Source organism: Onychomys torridus, chromosome 4 (genome assembly GCF_903995425.1).
Source record: "Onychomys torridus chromosome 4, mOncTor1.1, whole genome shotgun sequence".
Taxonomy (NCBI): Eukaryota; Metazoa; Chordata; class Mammalia; order Rodentia; family Cricetidae; genus Onychomys; species Onychomys torridus.
In genome coordinates, this window is record NC_050446.1 from 77,712,781 (window position 1) to 77,732,397 (window position 19,617).

The following is a 19,617-nucleotide window of genomic DNA, read 5'->3' on the forward strand; positions in this document are numbered from 1 at the left end:
CATCACAAAAATAAGCCAAGGTCTCTGCTGCAGTACAATCCACTCCGGTGACTCCAGCTTCCTTCAGACACCAGCATCCTTCAGAACCACCGCTTCTGAGTTTTACCCAGGAACATGGCACTAGTTACAGATCATGTACGACTTACACAGCAGTGGCATAACACAGTCACAGGATAAGGTAAGGAAGGGCATGAGAGTGGATTCTGAAGAATCACATTCCCCACTCACTCCCTCCGCCTGTGCCATCCAGGCAGGGCCCTGACCTTTGCACCATTATCTGAATTTGGTTTTGTTCCAGAGGTTCACATCAGAGCAGAAAATAGACTTTTACACAAAGTGGGAAACAAGAATCTTTAAAATACACTTGATTTTGAGGAAAATTAAACTACGCTCACTTTACACACACACACACACACACACACACACACACACACACACACAAAGAAAACCACTGAAACATTTCACATAGAAAACTTTCAATAAGGCAACTTTCAATACAGCTAAACTCATCTTTCAATAGACTGGAAAAGTAGATACAGACTAACATTTTCAAAGTACCTTCTCTAACTGTATGGTATTTTTATTCCATTCTTAGACTGAAATGAAATGTTAAAATATAAAATACAAAACTATTCTGACTCACTCATTCAAAAGATGGAGCTAACTTCTATTTCTTATCTGACTTTTCTGTAACTTAGAAAATGAAAGGAAGATGAGTTCTGCTAGAATTCTGAAGCCAAGATTTCATTCCGGTAACTCACTCCCAGCGTGGACAGCACAGCGGACAGACGTGACTCTTAGGGCAGGATTCATCTTGCTGCACCCTCTAGCTTCTAGCACATATGTACTCATTCACAGCAGCATTGGTGGTCATGACTGGAATTACAAAGTCTCAGACTTTTAGGAACCCTTAAAGCTTATGAAGATCGCATTCTGTCTACAGGGTATCAGATCATTATCTAGTCTTTCCTTGCAATTTCAACCTTCTTACATGTTTTAAATTCTAAAGTAATTGTTTAAATCATAGTGACTATCATCAATAAAGATCTCACTATCAAACAAAACAGTGAATAAAAACCATCTGTCAGAATATATTTGTTTTCAACACAAAATGAATTAACTAAGCTATTCTAGATGTATTGCACTCAGCATATTAGATCATAGTGGCAACAATCTCTAAAGGATTCCTGAATTACCAAGAAACAAGGATTAAGAATGATCTCAATTACTTCCAATATATTACTAAACACCCCCCCACACACACACACAAGCTGGCTTAATACAGAATTTTAGGAGCAAACAGCAGGGAAATATGCTCCAGAAGATTAAAATACATCACTGCCTGTCATCCATGGATGGAGTGCATTGTTGGAAAAGCAGAGCAGATGGCTGAAATGCACTCATCCTGACTCCTGATCACAATGCCCAGCTCCACTGGGAGCTCCTCAGACTGCCAGTGAACTGCAACACCCACATCTACCGGCCTGTAAATTCTCATATGTGAAGGAACTTCATCTTTCTGAATCGTTATTTAGGGTTGCCAACACCCGGCTGTAATGCATATGGAAGTAGACAAAGCTCTAAGTCACAAAGGGAAGAAAGCTAAAATAACCTCCCCTGGATCACACTACTTATAAACGTGGAACTTTCTCAGCCACTGATAATTATTTTATAAGATGGCGGCAGCCATGCAGGGCCAGTTCTCAAAGTGCTTCAGTGAAGTACTGTAGGCTTGGCTTACAAGACTTGCAAAGTTCTAGGAAGCACCACCAGATGTTCCTTTGACTATTTTCTGCTTCCATCCTCTCCTTTAGCCCTACTGTCTCCTTTTAGCCTTCTCTTCCTAATCTCTACTGCTTTACAGCCTTGTGTGGCATGGAACTTTTGTTTTTCAGTTCACAAATCCTGGGTTCAGTTAGGACTTATCACACACTCACCTAACCTTCAATGCTATTTTCTAACCTATGGGCAACAGTTTTCATGACTAGAACTTCTATTTGGTCTTTCTCTGCCTCATGTTTCTACATAGTGTCTCTATATTGTCCTTATAAATTCCTTCTCTTACATGTTTAATAAATTCAAATTCACATATTTTGAGCTTAGGAACTCCCAACTGGTGGCAGATCGAGGAGCTGCAGCCTTGCTGCTGGCTATGCTTACTGATTTCACTCCTAGATGATTATTTCTGAGCACATCAGTAAGTTTGGGACTGAGTTCTCAGCAAACTGGTCTTGCACGGATTACACGCTGTGTCCTACCAGGATGGCTTTGGCCAGATAATTCCAAGGTTTTAGAAATTGAGGACCCTTTGCTTGGGCCAGTGAGTGCTCACTCACAAAGTCCTGAGTACTGTAAATTTGAACCCCAAGACCTCACATGGTTAGCCGATGAGAGAAAACTTTCAAGGGAATGGGCATTCTTATTCCACACAGACTGCCAACCCAACAATAACCATATTGTCACACAGCACTAAACTCTGCCCATATGCCTATGACCCACACTTCTGTCACCAGCCCACACCTTGTGCTCAAACTTCACTTCCTATAACATGCTGAGCATCCTGCCTTCAGCATCTAACAAGGATCTCAACATCAACCACATCCGAGCCTGAACTTAACCCCCATTTCCTTCTTCCTACCTCTCGATCAGCTCAAATCTCTGTCTCCTTCTCAGCAGTTCCAGGGCCACAGCTCGGGCCCAATAGGACACAGAGCTCTACTTTCTGTTTCCTGCTCTGAGGACTCTTGGGGGCTTCTCACCTTTTCTTAAGTCCATTTATTCTAGAGGGACTAGCTCATCTGTAAAGCCTTCCAGGATTTCTGTTACATTCCAGGCTTTTGGCTCTACTCAAGTGCTCACTAATGAACTGCCTACAGCAGTTGCCTAAATTACTCAGAACCAGGAAAGAAAACATACTAACACACAAACACATGCCCCACAATGGAAAAGAGCTAAGAAATGCTACCAGTCAAATGTAATATCCAAGACCCGTCAGCCAAATATACCATACCCCCTAGTGCCATTCCAGCCTGATCGATATGACCAAACCTCTGCTATGAGGCCCATTCTGTCATGCATCTTATTGCTTTTCCCTAGTACCCAGATTTTTTCAAAGAAAGGCAGTCCTGTCCTAAACCACCAAGCTCATTTCTGGTGCGAACCGCGTGTCAACCATTGCTGCTTCAAAAGTTCCAGCACTTCAACTTCGTGAAACACACTTCTCCAGCATCCTTTCACTTTCATTTTTAATGCATCTCACATGTGTTATGGGAGTTTTCTTATGCTTTTTCCTTTGGGAAACTTTGCATAGACTTTGAAGGATGAAAATGTATAAAATGGCAGCTTCTCTAAACAAAAAACTCTTTGGAAAAAGTCCCTGCCACCATGGAAACCATACAGCATGATAACCCTGCCTGCTCTCACATTAGTCAACATCAAGCTGCTAGAATTTAGATAAGTAAGATGCTTGATAAATAAGGTGTATTTGATAATCAAGATTAATAAATTCCTAAGGTCTACTCTGGTTCATAAGTAATATTTGTCTAGCCTCATCTATGCTCACTTTTAAGCTTTAGCTATATGGATAAACTAAGCCATACCAAAAAATGCAATAGTCTATTATGGAATGCCTGGTTCCCAGAGAAAGTCTTTTTCCCAGGGTCAGGCATTTAGACAAAAGTCTCCTTCCCTCAGGGGCTTGATGTGGGTTCCTGCTTGCTAAAAAGTGGACTCATTCTCAGCTCTGGCAAGAATTTGTGGTCCTTCCATTACCATAAAACTGTCAAGGTCAATGAAGCTTCCTCAATCCCTGACCACAAGCCACACCCCAGCTGACATGCCCCCTTCTTCCTACTTAATCCTTTGTGCAATTATTGATGAATCACACTACCCTCATCTCTACCCTGCTACTTTTTCAGTGACTATCACTCCACAACATTAAAAGGAGGTAGCACCGTTCACTTCTTTATACAGATATGGACATTGTAAAGGTTAACCGACAGCTCTCATCCTGACCACCATTTGGGCTGCCTCCATTTGTTACTGTAAACAGGGCTGTAATATGCGGTATGTTTTCACATGTGGTATGTTTTGTCTTATTTTTACCGGGGTAACACCTAGATAAGTCCTTGGAGTCAGAGTGGCTGGGCCAATGAGGAACTATAAACGTCATCTTTCTAGACACTGTAGATTCTTGGCATTTAGACTATTTGCATTCTGAGTATCTGAGAGCACCCACTTCCACCACTCCATCCACAGATCAAATGTCAAACTTCTACATTTCTGTTTCTAACAGTGAAACATGATATTTCAGTAGCACCTGTTTGCTTACTTTACCAGTACACAGATTAAACATTTAAGAGCAATTTGGAACCTTTTTTCTGTAACCCACCTGTTCATTTATTGAATTGTTTTAGGAGTATTCATACTTCATGATACAAGCTGCCAATATTCTTTTTTTCAATTTGTCACTAGATTCTTTTTACTTGGCTTACCACGTTTTCTGTCATACAAACACATTATTATCATTATTATTGTTTTGTTTTATGTGTATGAATGTTTGGTCTGAACACATGGGTACCACTTGTGTCCCTGGTGCCCATGGAGGCCAGAAGAAAGTGTTGGATTCCCTGGAACTGGAGTTATAGGCAGTTGTGAGCTGCCATGTGGGTCTGGGGCTCAAACCTGAGTTCTTCCCCTGGAAGAAGAGCCAGTGCTCTTAATTGCTAAACATTTTCTCAAGCCCTACAAAAAAAAAAAAATTTTTTTTTTCAGCACAACACAAATGAATCTAATATTGTATGCTTTTCAAACTCAAAACATCTCCGAGTATTTGCTGCCCCATTTTCTACTCAGCTCCCCTAGTCTGTTTTGAAGCACCTATCACAGTTTTAATTTCAGAGCCTTAGGGCCCAGGAATTAGCAAACCATACTCCTCCACTGTTGCCTCTGTTTAAGAGTTTTCCTTATATTCTTATTTATTTGTTCTTTCTAATGAAAGCACGTTCCAACTTCCTAGTTCCAGGAAAACATGCAGACACATAAAAGTATAATGAGCTTATAAATTAAGCAGAATGATAATGATTTTGAAACCAAAAGCCAAGAAAAGGACTACATGTTGAAAGGGAAAGCCTTGAAACATTCACCATTATGTGAAAGTGAAAAGACACAGTTTAACCCAGAAAACTCTAATACACCAATATGGGAAGGTTTTATTTATGTAAATTTACACCAACCAGCAAAGAAACACATCTGCTTCCTTTATATCATGAATTACATCAAAACATGGTGCAATGGGAACAAAAGGATCAAATAAGCAAGCTGGGAAGACATTAGGAACATGTTGCTCACCTTCCTTTTTCAGCCATTTCACAATGTTCCCTTGTTCCATCGTAGGAGACAGCGATGGCATTAGGATCTTAATAGGATCCGCTGAAATTGAAAACAGAAAAGATTAACCCAAAGCACGTGCACGCGCACACACACACACACACACACACACACACACACACACACACACACAAATGTACCTCACAGTCTATTGAAAAGGGACTAGGGAAAAAACAAAACCTTAGGTTTGTTTAATAAATACTTAAATATTTAGAATACGTTCGGCTCCTTTTTCATGACTAAAAGATAAGAAACAAAATCAAGACAGGGTTCTAAGGTCCTACAAAATAAAAATCAAGACCAGACATTAAGAACCTGGTTGTTTTACTTTCTTCTAATCCTATGCTACTCAATCTGCAACTGTTGTTGCCAGTAGGAATGAGCAGGAACATTGGTCTTGTCAAGAGTGATTGGGCAGGAAAGCCTAAGCAGACCTCAGATCCCAACAGGTGATCTAAAAATGCACCCTTGACCCTCGAGATCCCTCAGGGAAGCACAGCTAAGGAACTACTTCTTATGCATCTAAAGGAGACACTACATAATCATCCAGTACCCTTCCCAAGAGTCTTCATTGTTTAGACCTCATTGGAAGAGCATGTGACTTTTACATTACAACTTATATGAAAGTTATTCCAGTAGAATACCAGAGCAACACATGCCAATCCCAGAAGTCTCCCACAGAATGTCTTCTGTTCTGCAAGGACTGCAGCACAACCCACACATTAAAAATGTGAAGACGATAGAACATGGTTTCCTCTTCTCTGCTGATGTTAGATGGTTAAGAGCAAGAGGAGTTACATCAATGTTTAAGGGGATCAGAAACTTCCTTTTGAAAACCAAATTGATTTTATTATAGTTTCAAATGGAGAATGTCTATGACTTCATGATAAAGGCATTTTCAATTTTTTCAAAGCACACAGTCAGAGGAAAACTATCTACTCTCTATTTCTCTCTGAAAGATTGGGGAAAGCATAAGGAGCCATGTCCTCATTTCTTTGAAGAATTTTCTGGTTATAGGAAATGTGTTTTCCTCTTGGGTCTTCCATGGGCTGGGTGGTAATGAATCTTCTTGCAAGGGCAGATCCACAGGTACATTTCTTTCTGTTCCAGTCACTGGGGCTCTGTGGGCTTGAGGAAGCAATTCACACACAACCTCTCACACATAACCAAAAAGGGCTATACTGAGAAGTCCAACCACAGATGGCCTCAGATACTAAGCCATTCCCCATTCCAACCAAGCATCAGTGTTTAGACTCTACCTATCCATCTGATCTCTATTCACCTGCCTTTTAGCTGGTATCAGTGCTAAAAAGCTAGCAAAGTGGAATGACCACTCCAAATAGCCCAACAATGAGTCCACCTGAACTCCCTGTCAACATTCCCACTCCCAGCTTCTTTTCTTTCTTCCTTCCTTCCTTCCTTCCTTCCCCTTCCTTCCTTCCTTCCTTCCTTCCTTCCTTTCTTTCTTTTTACCTTCAAGACAGGGTTTCTCCATGTAACAAATAGCCCTGGCTGTCTTGGAACTCACTCTGTAGATCGGGCTGGCCTCAAACTCAAAGGTCTGCCTATGGCTCCTGAGTGCTGGGATTAAAGGCATGCACCACCACGACCTGGGGAACATTCCCATTTTCAATGAGAGGACTGCAGCTCATAGTAAGAGAGTTTAGTCTTCCTGCCTAACTCAAGGCTGGCCTCTACTATATGCTACAGCACTTTGTGTCACTGTGTCCCTTAATGCCCCTTAAATGCAACTCATCATTTAACCACTGTTAGTAGTTACCTAGCCACCAAGGTAAGTAGTACCACCAAATGGTAGTCTAGTCACCAAGAAATCAACCACAGCAAACCAGACCTATCAGCTCCACAAGAGCAGTCTTCCAAAGTCTAACAAAATACCCACTATACCTTTACCTTGGGCATAAAGAACTGCAGTGTTAAGAAAGCACTTCTACAACTGATAAGGAGTATTTCAAAGGCAGCAGAGAGCAGCTAATCTCAAGTGTATTAGGACGGATATAAATATTGGCTGGAGAGCTAGTTCAGTGGTTAAAAGAACTTGCTGTTCTCCCAGAGCACCTGGGTTTGAGTCCCAGAACCCACATGACAGCTTATAACTATCTGTAATTCTATCTCGTTCCAGGATTTGATGACCTCTTCTGGCCACGTGGCTCTAGGCACACATGTGGGTACACAGACATACATGTAGTTAGAAAGCCCATACGCACAAAATAAAGTTAAAAAAATAATTTAAAAAAATGTGGGGGGAGGGGGACAGATTCAATGGGTCTCCTAACTCTAAATTTATTATGAAAGCATTGTTATTTGAAAAGTACCTGGAGAATATATACCATTCAACTCCTATCTGCTCTAGCTTTCATTCACTATCACCAATAATTTCATTTAATTCCCAACTGAACCCCAGTTGAGATGGAAATTTTAGCTACAAAACAGCTCTGAAAGTCTTTTTCTCAGTGAAACCAGCCTTTGCACACTAAAGCAGCACATTAGGATTCTAGATAGGCAGAAGGAATGGAAAGGCCTATGTACCACCTCAATACTCTGTTATCTTAAGAGACCACCAAAGTCTTCAATCAACTGGAAGTAGGAGTCTACTTAGAGAACACACACACACACACACACACACACACACACACACGAATGCTAACCAACTGAAGTATTAGTAATGCAAGTCTAATCCCAAATTGTAATGATTGTATACTCGTAGTTATAAAAATTTCAACAAGTGTTCAAAACTTAATCCATGAAACACATTTTGAAGTATAATCAGATTATGCTGGGTATTGACTACCTTTTCCACAACTTGCTAAACAAATGAAGACACCTGCCTAAAGAATGTTTATCAAGCTCAACTCTCAACATTTATTTTTTAAACTCAGGGACAAACATGCTTAGAAAATAGGAAGGCAAAAGCACCCTTACTTCTAAAGGGCACCATGGTAAGAAGCAAGCATCTCTACAAAGCATAGCTTCAAAACAAAGTCCCAATACATTGCTCTTATTAAAAAGGTCAAGCCTGGCATAGGGGAACAGGACGTCATGGTCATACATACATTAATCTGCCCAACAGAGTTCCACTTCAGAGAGGTGAAAATAGGACAGTGCTCCCACAATTGGATCCCAATTTATGACAAATATTAAATCAGTTCTCTCCAAACAGACTCTCCAGCATTTTCATACTTGTTCAGATGCCATGATCTGACCAACTCTTATTATCATCCTATGGTAATCTCTCACCCAAGAAACCTTCACATTCCCATTACTGCTGACATTAAAGACTATATTTTGAAATGTCTGCATTTATTAAGCATTATTTTCCAAAGGACAACATCAAGAACTCCAAAATTTTATTTTAAAAGTAAAATGAAAGAAACCATAACCATTCTTCACACAGTCCCCTTAAGGGGGACCTGGAACTGCTTCTCTGAATAAAAACAATAAAATGTAAAAATCCTGCAGTAGATCACTATCCTCCTCTCGGGAAGGTGACAAGAAACAAATAGCTACCTGGACGTTGCCATTATTCAGTGCAGTCTCCTGACTGATCGCGCTGGCTCACTACAGATGTGCCAACACTCCGATTCTAACCAGTCTGTCTGCAGACCTTCCTGCTAGAAATGCCATTTTAAACCATGCACATTAATTTATTAACAAGAATGCATGTTTCATCACAAACACTTTTTTCCTGACAGGGAAAGTAAGTATACAATAATAAGCCAGGCTTTGGTATCAGGCCTCCACGTAACCACTATCTCCTTTTGTGAAAATAGTGTACACTTCTTCAGCTCCCTGGAATGTAATGAACCTGCACCTATGCTACTCCATTTTCAGCTACTCATCAGACAGGGAAACTAGATGGGTAAGAAGTGGAGAGGAACAGACTAGATGGGAAGAAATAGATTGAAGGGCTAAAAGAGAGTACTAAAGGAACAAGAGAAGATGAGGAAGAGCCAGATGGGAGAGGAGCTAAGATGGGAAGGAACTAGATGGATGAGAACCTAGATGGGTCAGAACTAAGATGAGAGAATTAAGATAGAACTTAGAGGGAACAGCAGATAAATACAGAGAGAATTAAACAGGAAAGAACTAGGCTTGAGTACAGAATTGAAGATATGTAGATAGGATTTTATCCCAGAGGAATAAAGTAGATGGACAAAAAGCTTGGTGTATCTACATTTACTTCTGCCCCGAATGCCTGACAGAGCTGTAGCTGTAATAGACAGAATTTTGTCTTAGAGGTATAAAGTTAACAGACATACGAGCATAGTGTATGTAGAATTTTCCCCTCAGATATCCCACGTCGGATGTAGCAAAATCCCCATGACCCCTGGGTATTCTATATATGTTTCTAGTGTTTTCTTTTGAAACACTAACTTTTAAGAGTAAATGTCTCACAAACCATTAAAACTATTTTACTGTCTTTCTGTCTCATAAGAACAACACAATAAATGACAACCACTTGGAATGCTGTTGCTTGATGTACAATATGAGCTATACAAACAATTTATCATCAAATTGAAGCAATTTCTTTAGCTCTTCGAATCTGTTCTGCCAATTTTCCTTCAGCAAAATTCTGACTTTAACTTTAAATTTGGCATAATAATCTGATTCTAATTTATTTTTCCTAATGTATATTTTTATCCTGGCAACAAAACTGGTACTTCAGCAAAATCAATTATATTGAAAACTTAAATTTATGATATATACAGGAATTCTAAAAGGTCACTGGATTAACAGAGAAACTAATATAACAAACTCGTAAAATACAAATTGCTTTGTGGTATTAATGTGAAGCAGATCTATGATGCTCCATTACAATAATGAAGTACTTAAGGACATTGGGCAGTTTACATATGGTATAGCCAAGTGGCACACTCCAGTCCATTTATTGGACTGTTACCTAAGCACACACAAACCATGAAATGAATAGACAAAGAACTCACTAATAAAATACATCTTCAAAACCGCTGTACAAGTAAAGCAATCCTGCCATCTGCAGGCTGAATGAAGTACAGCATCACGAAGGCCGTGATTTAAACCAGCACCAAGGAACAGAACAGGAAGACTGCAGCAGTGAATAAAGGCAATTCCAGTGTCACTTTAAAATAAATGACTGCTTGCCAGCTTTCCTTGTGCCTCCCTGTTCTGCTGTGGTGCTGGTAGAACGGACTGAGACATCTACAGCCTGTGACAGAAACAGATACACAACAGTATGTATGAAGACAGCTGCTGCAGGCGGGCTTGCCTGGCATGCTAACAAACATTCCAAAGACAACAGTAATCCATGCTGTCCAGTTGCTATCTATTCTGCACAGAAGCGAGGATGAAAACAAGGTACTCTACATGACAACAGCTATTCAGTTCAGTCAGTAGTGTATTACAGGTACTTTTCACTGTTCTTTTTAAAATGAGTTTTGGAATATATTTACAGAAGTTCACTGCCTCCTCCTAAACTTATCCAACACTGAGGGAAAATGTCCTTGTTTTTGTCACATTGCAAACAGAAACCAGTAAGAAAATGGAGAACAATGGCACACAATTTTGGAAGTAGAAAAGTAAATAGTGGCCTAAAAAATCAATTAAAAGGACCCCACAAAGCTACATCTTAAGTCAGGGAGCAGTCTGTGAACAGGGAGGAGTGGGGTGCCCAGGTGTCTCAGCACAGAGCTGGGTAACTGTCCCATTCCCACTCAACAGCACACCAGAGAACCCTTTCTCTAAGAAGGGGCTTTTGGAATTTAGGTTCAACCTACCTGGCTTAGGATACACAGAAATGAAAAACTACAGCTAACCAAAACATTAGCTGATGTACTTTTATGGAGTAAAAAAAATTTGCAGGACAACAATTCCTGCAGGAAATGCAAAACAACAGTAACAAGCTGTTAATATGAGATGGATCATGACCTCTGGGGCACACAGTATATGTTTAGTACAAGCAGTGTCTATGAAATGAACCAAGAATACAAAATAACTATACTGAGTAGCGAAAAGAGAGGACTCTCCTGACCAGAAATCATCTACAGACAATGTCTAAAATGCAAAAAGAGAATGCCAGAAGAAAGCTTAGAGTCAAAGCTGTGGCTTTTAAGGAAGATGACATTGGAACAGTGGGAGCCATGGGGCAGAGATCTACTCTAGGGTTACAAGCCTCTATTGGTGTAACATAGTGGGTATTACTGTGCTAAATGAAATGTTTCCTTATTTAACAAGTATATACATATAAATAAAATATTTAACTTTTAAAGGCAACAAGAATAGAGAGTAGGACTAAACTACCTGGGTCAAATTACAGCTCATTCACCTGTAAGTTGACTGTTCTGTACCTCAATTTTCCTCTTTTGTAAATCACAATACAGATTTCTATAAAGAAATGAGGTTATACATGTAAAGTCTTTACAATGGGCCCTGGAGAAGACTAAGTCTCAACCATGTATTATTGACAGGCAGTATATTTTTGACAGGCACTTAGAAGATGGATCCCAAAGGTATCCAGAGGGTTGGCTAAGTGTACTGAAACATCCTACAGTACTCCAGAACATCACGATTCTTTCCTGGAGTAATGAGAGATGGAGTCATGGGTGCCGTTTTCACCTTCCCTGCCTAAACTGTCCCTGTCATCCAGCCCTATTCTGTCAGCAAAGGGGCATTATCTACTGTATCTGCTCTATTTCATCTCGATGCTAACTGTAACTCTCACTAAAATCATTGACAAATTTACCTTCAAGGCTACCAGAGCTAAAAGCCAAATGGTAATGACAGCTACATGAAGAAATAAATGAACAGGGAAACATTACAACAGACACAAAAAATTATTCATAATATTACAAGGGACTACTTTAAAAACCTGTACTCCAGCAAGCTGGAAAACCTAAAAGATACGGATAAATTTCTAGATTTAGCCAAACCACCAAAATTATACCAAGAAGTCAACAACCCAACAGATCCATAGCAAATGGGTAGATTGACCTAGTAATAAAAAGCCTTCTGGTAAAAACAACAACCACAAGAGCCAGATGGATTCACACAGAATTCTACCAGCCAGTCAAAGAAGATCTACAGCCAGGCCTTCCTAAACTATTCAAAAACTGAGCAATAGAAAGAGTACACTCAAACCGCTATGAAGCCAGTGTTATTCCAATATCAAAACCAGGTAAAGACACAGCTACAAAAAGAACTATAGGCTAATATCCCTGATGAACAGAGACTCAAAAATGCTTGATAATATACTTGCAAACGGAATACAGACATACATAAAAAGACCATCCACCATGGTAAGATTGGCTTTATTCCTGAAATACAGGCATGACAATATATGTAAGTCAATGAATGTAATAAACCATACAAATGGACCTAACGACAAAAATCACATGATCACTTCAACAGACAACAGAAAAAGCCTTTGACAAAATGCTTTCATGATAAAATTCTTAGAGAATTTAGGATTAGAAGGGATATACCTCAACATAATAAAAACTATCTATGAGAAAGCCAGAGCCAACATCATCCTAAACAGAAAAAGTTTGAAGCAATTCTACTTAAGTCAGGAATGACACAGGGATATCATTTTCCCCACTCCCTTTCATTATTGTGCTTGAAGTGCTGGCTGGAGCAATAAGGTAAGAGAAAGAAATTAAAGGGATAGAAATAGGGAAAGAAGAAGTCAAACTATCCCTATCTGCAGATGACATTATACATTAGAGATCTCAAAACTTCTACCAGAAAACTTCTAGAAATGTAGCAGGATACAGAATCAGCTTGCACAAATCAATAGCTTTTCTATACACCACTTACAAACACACAGAGAAAAAGATCATGGACATAGAATAGGAATAAGCCTAACCAAGGAAATGATGGACCTCCTCTACAATGAAAACTTAAGCCTCTAAAGAAAGAGAGCAATAAAAAAACACTAGAAAATGGAAAGACATCTCACGATCATGGATTGGCAGAATTAATATTATGAAGATGACCATTTTACCAAAAACTATTTATAGATTCAATACAATCCCCATCAAAATCTCCATCTCATCCTTCACAGAAATAGAAGAAAACTCCCCTAAAATTCATATGGAACCACAGAAGACCCCAAAAGACAAAACAGGAGCCCTTAAGACCTGAGATTTGGATGTGCAGGGGCTCTTGGTTCCTGGTGATCCTGGATGGTAGACTGAGCAGAGTGATCTAGAGAACACCACTGGACTGCACCTCATCTCTCCCGGATTCTTATTGGCTGTAAGTTACCCCAAAATAAACCTCCTTTTAAACTACATGGAATTACTTTAATAAATCCCCACAATACACAACCCATCAAAATGCAGAGATTTGGAACCCACTCCCAGTGCATACAACTACAAAACACCTCTCCAAACAATGGCTCAGAGAACATTTCAGAAGAGGCGTTAGAAAGATTTTAAGAGCCAGAGGCTTGGAGTGCTTTGCTGTGAGACTGTATCTCTTAGTAATGTCAGAAGCTATGCTCACAGTCTCAGCAACATGACTGCCTAAACAGGAACTGAATAAGGACAACAGCATATCAAAGTGGATAGGCGAAAGACCATGTGGCCTCAACCATACACAATGAACTACAGACAACCAAGGAATGCTGAGCCAGGGGAATTGTCTTTCCTGGGGGGAAAAACACATCAATTGCTTATCCAATACCAAATGGTCAGCCTTGAAAACACACATACAAGTAACATTAAATAGACTAAGCAGGTTATATTTAGGAATTGATACATACACACACACACACACACACACACACACACACACATACACACACACACACACATATGCAGATTAACAATGAAAAAAGAAACTGACTTTGAAACAGACAAGGAGGGGCACATGGGATAATTTGAAGGGAGAAAAAGGAAGGAAAAATGATATAATTATATCAAAAGTAAAAGTAATAATAATAATAATAATAATAATAATAATAATAATAATAATAAACAAAGGGTCAGGCACTGCTATGGAATATTACGTTAACTGTGTAAAGGTGCGTTACATTTGTTTCTGCTGCCTCTATTTAACATGTAGGAGTATGTTACATTGCTTTTTGCTGCATTTGTTTAACTATGTTAATATGTGTTGTTTCACTTTGCCTGCCTAAGGCACCTGATTGGTCTAACAGAGCTGAATGGCCAATAGCTAAGCAGAGAAAGGATAACCAGAGGTGGTGGGCAGAAAGCATGAGCAGAAAGAGAAATGTATGAAGAGGAGAGATGGGAGAGGACAGGAGAGGGAGGAGGAGGAGAGGAGAGCAGAGGAGAGAAGGGAGAAAGAGAGGGAGACGCCTAGGGCCAGCCAGGCAGCTGCCAGCTGGTAGACACAGAGTTGGACATACAGAAAGAAAGGTAAAAAGGCCCAGACAAATGTATGAAGAGAAACTGGTTAAGTCATAAGAGCTAGCAAGAAATAAGAGCTAAGATAAAGCCAAGCATTCACAAGTAATAAAAAGTCTCTATGTCTTGATTTGGGAGCTGGTTGGGGTCCCTCCCCCGAAAAAGAGCTTGGTACAAGGTGCTGTCTGTGGCAGGCATACTTGTGACCCTAGCAATAGATCTATGGAAAACAGAGGTAGATCCCTGAAAGGCCATTCCAGCTGGTCTAGCCTATTCTAAGTTCCAGGCTGATAAGATCCTGTCTCAAACATAAAAGAAGGATCCAAAGGAATGACTCTGAAGCTATTCTCTGCACTCCACATGCACATGGACTCACACACACACGAAACTATAAATTTATCATTTATTAAAGACAGAAGCAAAGTTTTATAGAAAATGGATATGTTTGCTTACTTTTACATAAAGACTAAATCTTGGCTGAACATTTGATAGGCATCTTCAGTTCAAGGCCAGCCTGGGCTGCAGAGTAAAATCCTGTCTATGCTACTGTTCTACAGACACAATCCACAGAAGCTGTACTTCTCCAGGCATAGACATTATATTTGGACTATCCCTCTCTTTAACATGGGAACTTTTACACATATACCATACAGTGATTACTAGTTTAAATACTAAAAGAACGGGAGAAATGAAATGTAACAGCTGAGGTGAAGAAGTCGTGATGGAGGGCTGTCTGTCATTTGTCTTTGTCCACACTACACTGAGGAGATTACATAAACTGGCTCCCTTGCACTTGGCCTCCAGTTGAGTTCAGCCAATGGGCAGTACAGTCAGGAAACTGAGGAAGAGAAGGATGAAGTCAGTGTAGTTCTTCTGCAGTTCCCTGCTTCCTGTGGGGTCACCAGAGGCTGACTGTGTGCTTTACTATAGGACATGGCACCTCAGAGGTATTCCTATCTGGCTCCCTCTAGGTAGTGGAGACAAGCACCTTGTTCTAAACAGCATCTTGAATTCACAAAAACGTCACTTACTAAATCCTCCAGTTACTTTTAGGAAGCACTATTTCCCATCTGGACTCTCAATTATATAGAAAGACTTGGGAGACAGGCATTTAAATAATGAAGAAAGACTTGAGGGAAGAGTCTGAGCAAATGAAAACACAAGGTTTAGGGACAAGTTGTCTCATGATCCTAAATGCATGAGTGACCTTAACCCACATCTAGATGTCAGTCAAGACTTCCAAGTACTGGCTTTACTGTGGTTACTTATATACATGGATCACCTAGCCATTTATTTACAAATGAAATTTCTATATTAATATACATCTCTCTTATTCTCAAGCCACACAAATACTTTCTATAGGAAATAGACAAGATGTCCCTGCAAACAGGCTAGGTGGTATTTATGGGTACATTGTAGGTAGGATCCAGGTCCCTTTGAAACACAAAATTCTGCAAATGTGTAATTTTTTTTTCTGAAAAATGGGGGGAAGATAGCTTTGTTTCGGTTTTCAAAGACACATGCCCCTCTCAAAACCAGTGCTAGTAATCCCCCCAAAGACTGCCTTGAATGCTGGCTTGCCAGTGCCAGTTCCCCCAGAAATGTCTGTAAAGGAAGAAAGTTCTTATGCAGTCACAGAAATATAGTGAGCAGACACCAGACACTGAAAATATACTGCCTACTCCCTCCACGGTCATACAGAGCTCACTTCCTTTAGACAATCTGTTGATGCCCCCAGCACCACCCCATAGTACAGGGAACTAAAAACCTAGGGCTGTGTGGCATTCATTCTGGCCCCTGGTTTTTGAGAGAGAATCTCACTATGTAGTCCAGGCTGGCCCCAAACTCCCTATCCTCCATCCCCCTGCCTCCACCACCAGCTTATTGACTGTTTTTCACATACTTTCAGGAAGCAGCCAATGCATATTTTAAAGAAGCCTGCTAGAAAGGGTTATACCATTCCATACAGTAGAATCTATGTCCTCACACTGAATACCAAGGCTCCAGAAGAGCTCTGTGCTGGGCTGCTTGGCATTAAACCAGAAAGTAAATTGTACATGGATCCCAGTTTATTTTGCAAGACTGCAACATGGGAAAAGGAAATCATCATTCCACTTGCTTTAGCAAAAGAAATGGACATAAGATGCGTCAGAGTAAAGGAGTCTACACATTTTGCTATCGAAGGCAAGTAAGGCTTAAGAGAACACTAAGAAGGCAAATTAGAAACATAATAGCAAGAAGTAACATTTTCAAACTATGCTACACAATTCTGCTACTGCTCATATAGTGTAGAATTGCATTTATCCAAAATGTTAAACTTTGTTAAATGATAGTTACATCAGGACTGTTGCTAAACAACTACTTCACAGTGTAGTTATTAAAGTATGTGTTTTGGGCTGGAGAGATGGCTCAGAGGTTAAGAGCACTGACTGCTCTTCCAGAGGTACTGAGTTCAATTCCCAGCAACCACATGGTGGCTCACAACCATCTGTAATGAGATCCGGTGCCCTCTTCTAGCCTGCAATCATATACATGCTGTATACATAATAAATAAATAAATAAACAAATAAATAAATCAATAAATCAATAAAAAATTCTTTAAAAAAAAAAAAAAAGGCACTGTTTTATCCCAATCCTTCCTGATATCTAGCTCTTATGATCTTTTGCTCACATCAGGGCTCATTTTTATGTTTTTAGTGGAAAAGAAAGAGCTCAAAGTTGGTGACTGATTCATGAACTAGTTTATACAATACAATACAAAGGGATTTGGTACAGCATGGTAGCTTGGGTTTGGTATAGTGCTAATTTGGGTTTGGTATAGCATGGTAGCTTGGGTTTGGTATAGTGCTAGCTTGGGTTTGGTATAGTATGCTAGCTTGGGTTTGGGTTTGACTTCCTCTTTTTAAGAAGACATTGATGCCATCCATCATGGGGGCACTACTCTTCTGGCATCACCTAATTCTAACCCTCCCCAAGGGACTTTACCCCAAAACATCATTATCGAGTAGATCTGGGTGTTTAGTTTTCAACATATCACTGCAGTGTACTGCAGTGTACATGAAAAGAACAGGCAGAGGTGATTGCAAAACACAAGCAACATTCATTCCATCTTGATGCTCGGGGTAATGCTAAATACCTTAGTAAAATCCAAGTCTCTGGCTGAAGACATGGCTCAACACGTAAGGGAACTTCCAGCCAAATATGAGGACCTGAGTTCAGTCCCTACAGCCCACATGATAGAAGGAGAGGACCGAGTCCTACAAGTTGTCCTCTGACCTCCACACAAGTGCTGTGGCACTCCTATCCTTACCCAAATAAATGAATAAATATAATCTAAAAAAACAAACAAAACAAAAAACTAACCCAAATCCTATCTACTCTAAAAAGGTAGCAACAGAGAAATTCCAAATGTTAGGTCATTCTGTGACCACCACATGTGCCTTCTAGGGGTTTCTGCTGTGCCTTCAGCCTGGAAGGACTGCTACTTCTTCTTCTAGGTGCTCCTTGCTTCATCATAAACTTCCTTCTGAGGGCCCACTGCATAGACCACTGAAATCCTGTCTTCAGTGTTTCTCTATCCCAAGTAGCCTATAAATACTTACCAATAAGGATATCAAACAAATTCATGATTGCATGTATAGAACGTAATATGATGGAATGGGCCACGTGGCAGAATTCCGAGAATGTGTTCACCTCAGTAGATCACACTTTGTAAGTAGGCTGCCACGTGCCCACTACTTGAAAGACATTTGTTCCATTATGAAAACAGGCAAGTGACAAGTAACACTGCCTTTCTCAAAAAGCATGCCAGTTGAAAGAATGAAAGAAAGGATCTGTTAGACCTAAATACACAGAGCATTGCTTAGTTCACTTATAATACAGCTGCATGGCTTCATCTTTCTGAGCTTTTATAGTTTTACCCAAATAAACAGCAACAATGCCAAAGCTTTAGATCATTAGGAGAAGTTAATAAAAAAAATTCTAAGAAGTACTGACTAGACACATAGCATGTGCCACAGTTCACAAAGGCAGCCAACAAATACTTCTTAGGGAAAACAAAACAAGAGTACTTCCATATTTACAGATTTAAAATCCTATATAGGTGTGTTAAAGAGAAATGGGTTCAATAAAAGTACCTAATTCATAGAGTCTTTGATTGTCCAAAAAAGCAGTTTAATTTTATTAAAGTACAATTTCTACTCATGGAGAAACTGAGAGATATACTCACTGTCCTTCTATTGTTTAACATACAGTATATAAAATGGCAAGCTTTTCTTACATGTGAGTATGGGCTGGGGCTCATGATGGGGACAGAAAGAACATTTTTAGGAATCATTAGACATCATCATTCTTAGCACCAACTCATGGAGAAACTCCTTACATATAAAAGATGAAAAAACATTCCCTTAAGTTCACATTTCCTAAAATAGTTCATGTGTATTCAAGTAGCTTAACAAAAGCCTATAGGTAAGAACTGGTAGATAAATTTGGGCTCCACATGTAGCATAAAATCCCTACCAGAGATTTCTGTCATAATGTCCAAAACCTACAAATATGCTATATATTTAACAAGAGAGAATTAAGATGAATGTGGAATTAAGCTATGATGATTTTAAGATAGGTTGGCACGACATAGCAACAAGACTTCTTTGTTCCCCTGATGGAAGGAAGGCAGGAGGAAGCGGTAAGAGAGAGAACAAATATGATCAATACTAGACTAGCCATAACTGAGCTGGAGGGGAGACAGGAGCTAGGAGCCATGAATCTAAGAAGCCCTTCAAAGCTAAAAAAAAAAAAAAAGACAAGGAAACAAACTGTCTCCTAGAACCTCCAAAGAAAACAGGCCTAGCTAGACACCTTGACT

General features: G+C 39.8%; 1 protein-coding gene across 1 annotated transcript in view; it reads right to left on the minus strand.

Moving 5' to 3' along the window:
* The window catches only part of Pdhx (pyruvate dehydrogenase complex component X), a 57,149-nt gene that overhangs the window by 35,834 nt on the left and 1,698 nt on the right, over positions 1 to 19,617 (minus strand). The window contains exon 2 of the mRNA XM_036183936.1: positions 5,350 to 5,430. Coding sequence (XP_036039829.1) covers positions 5,350 to 5,430 — 81 coding nt within the window. The remainder of the gene's footprint in view (positions 1 to 5,349; positions 5,431 to 19,617) is intronic.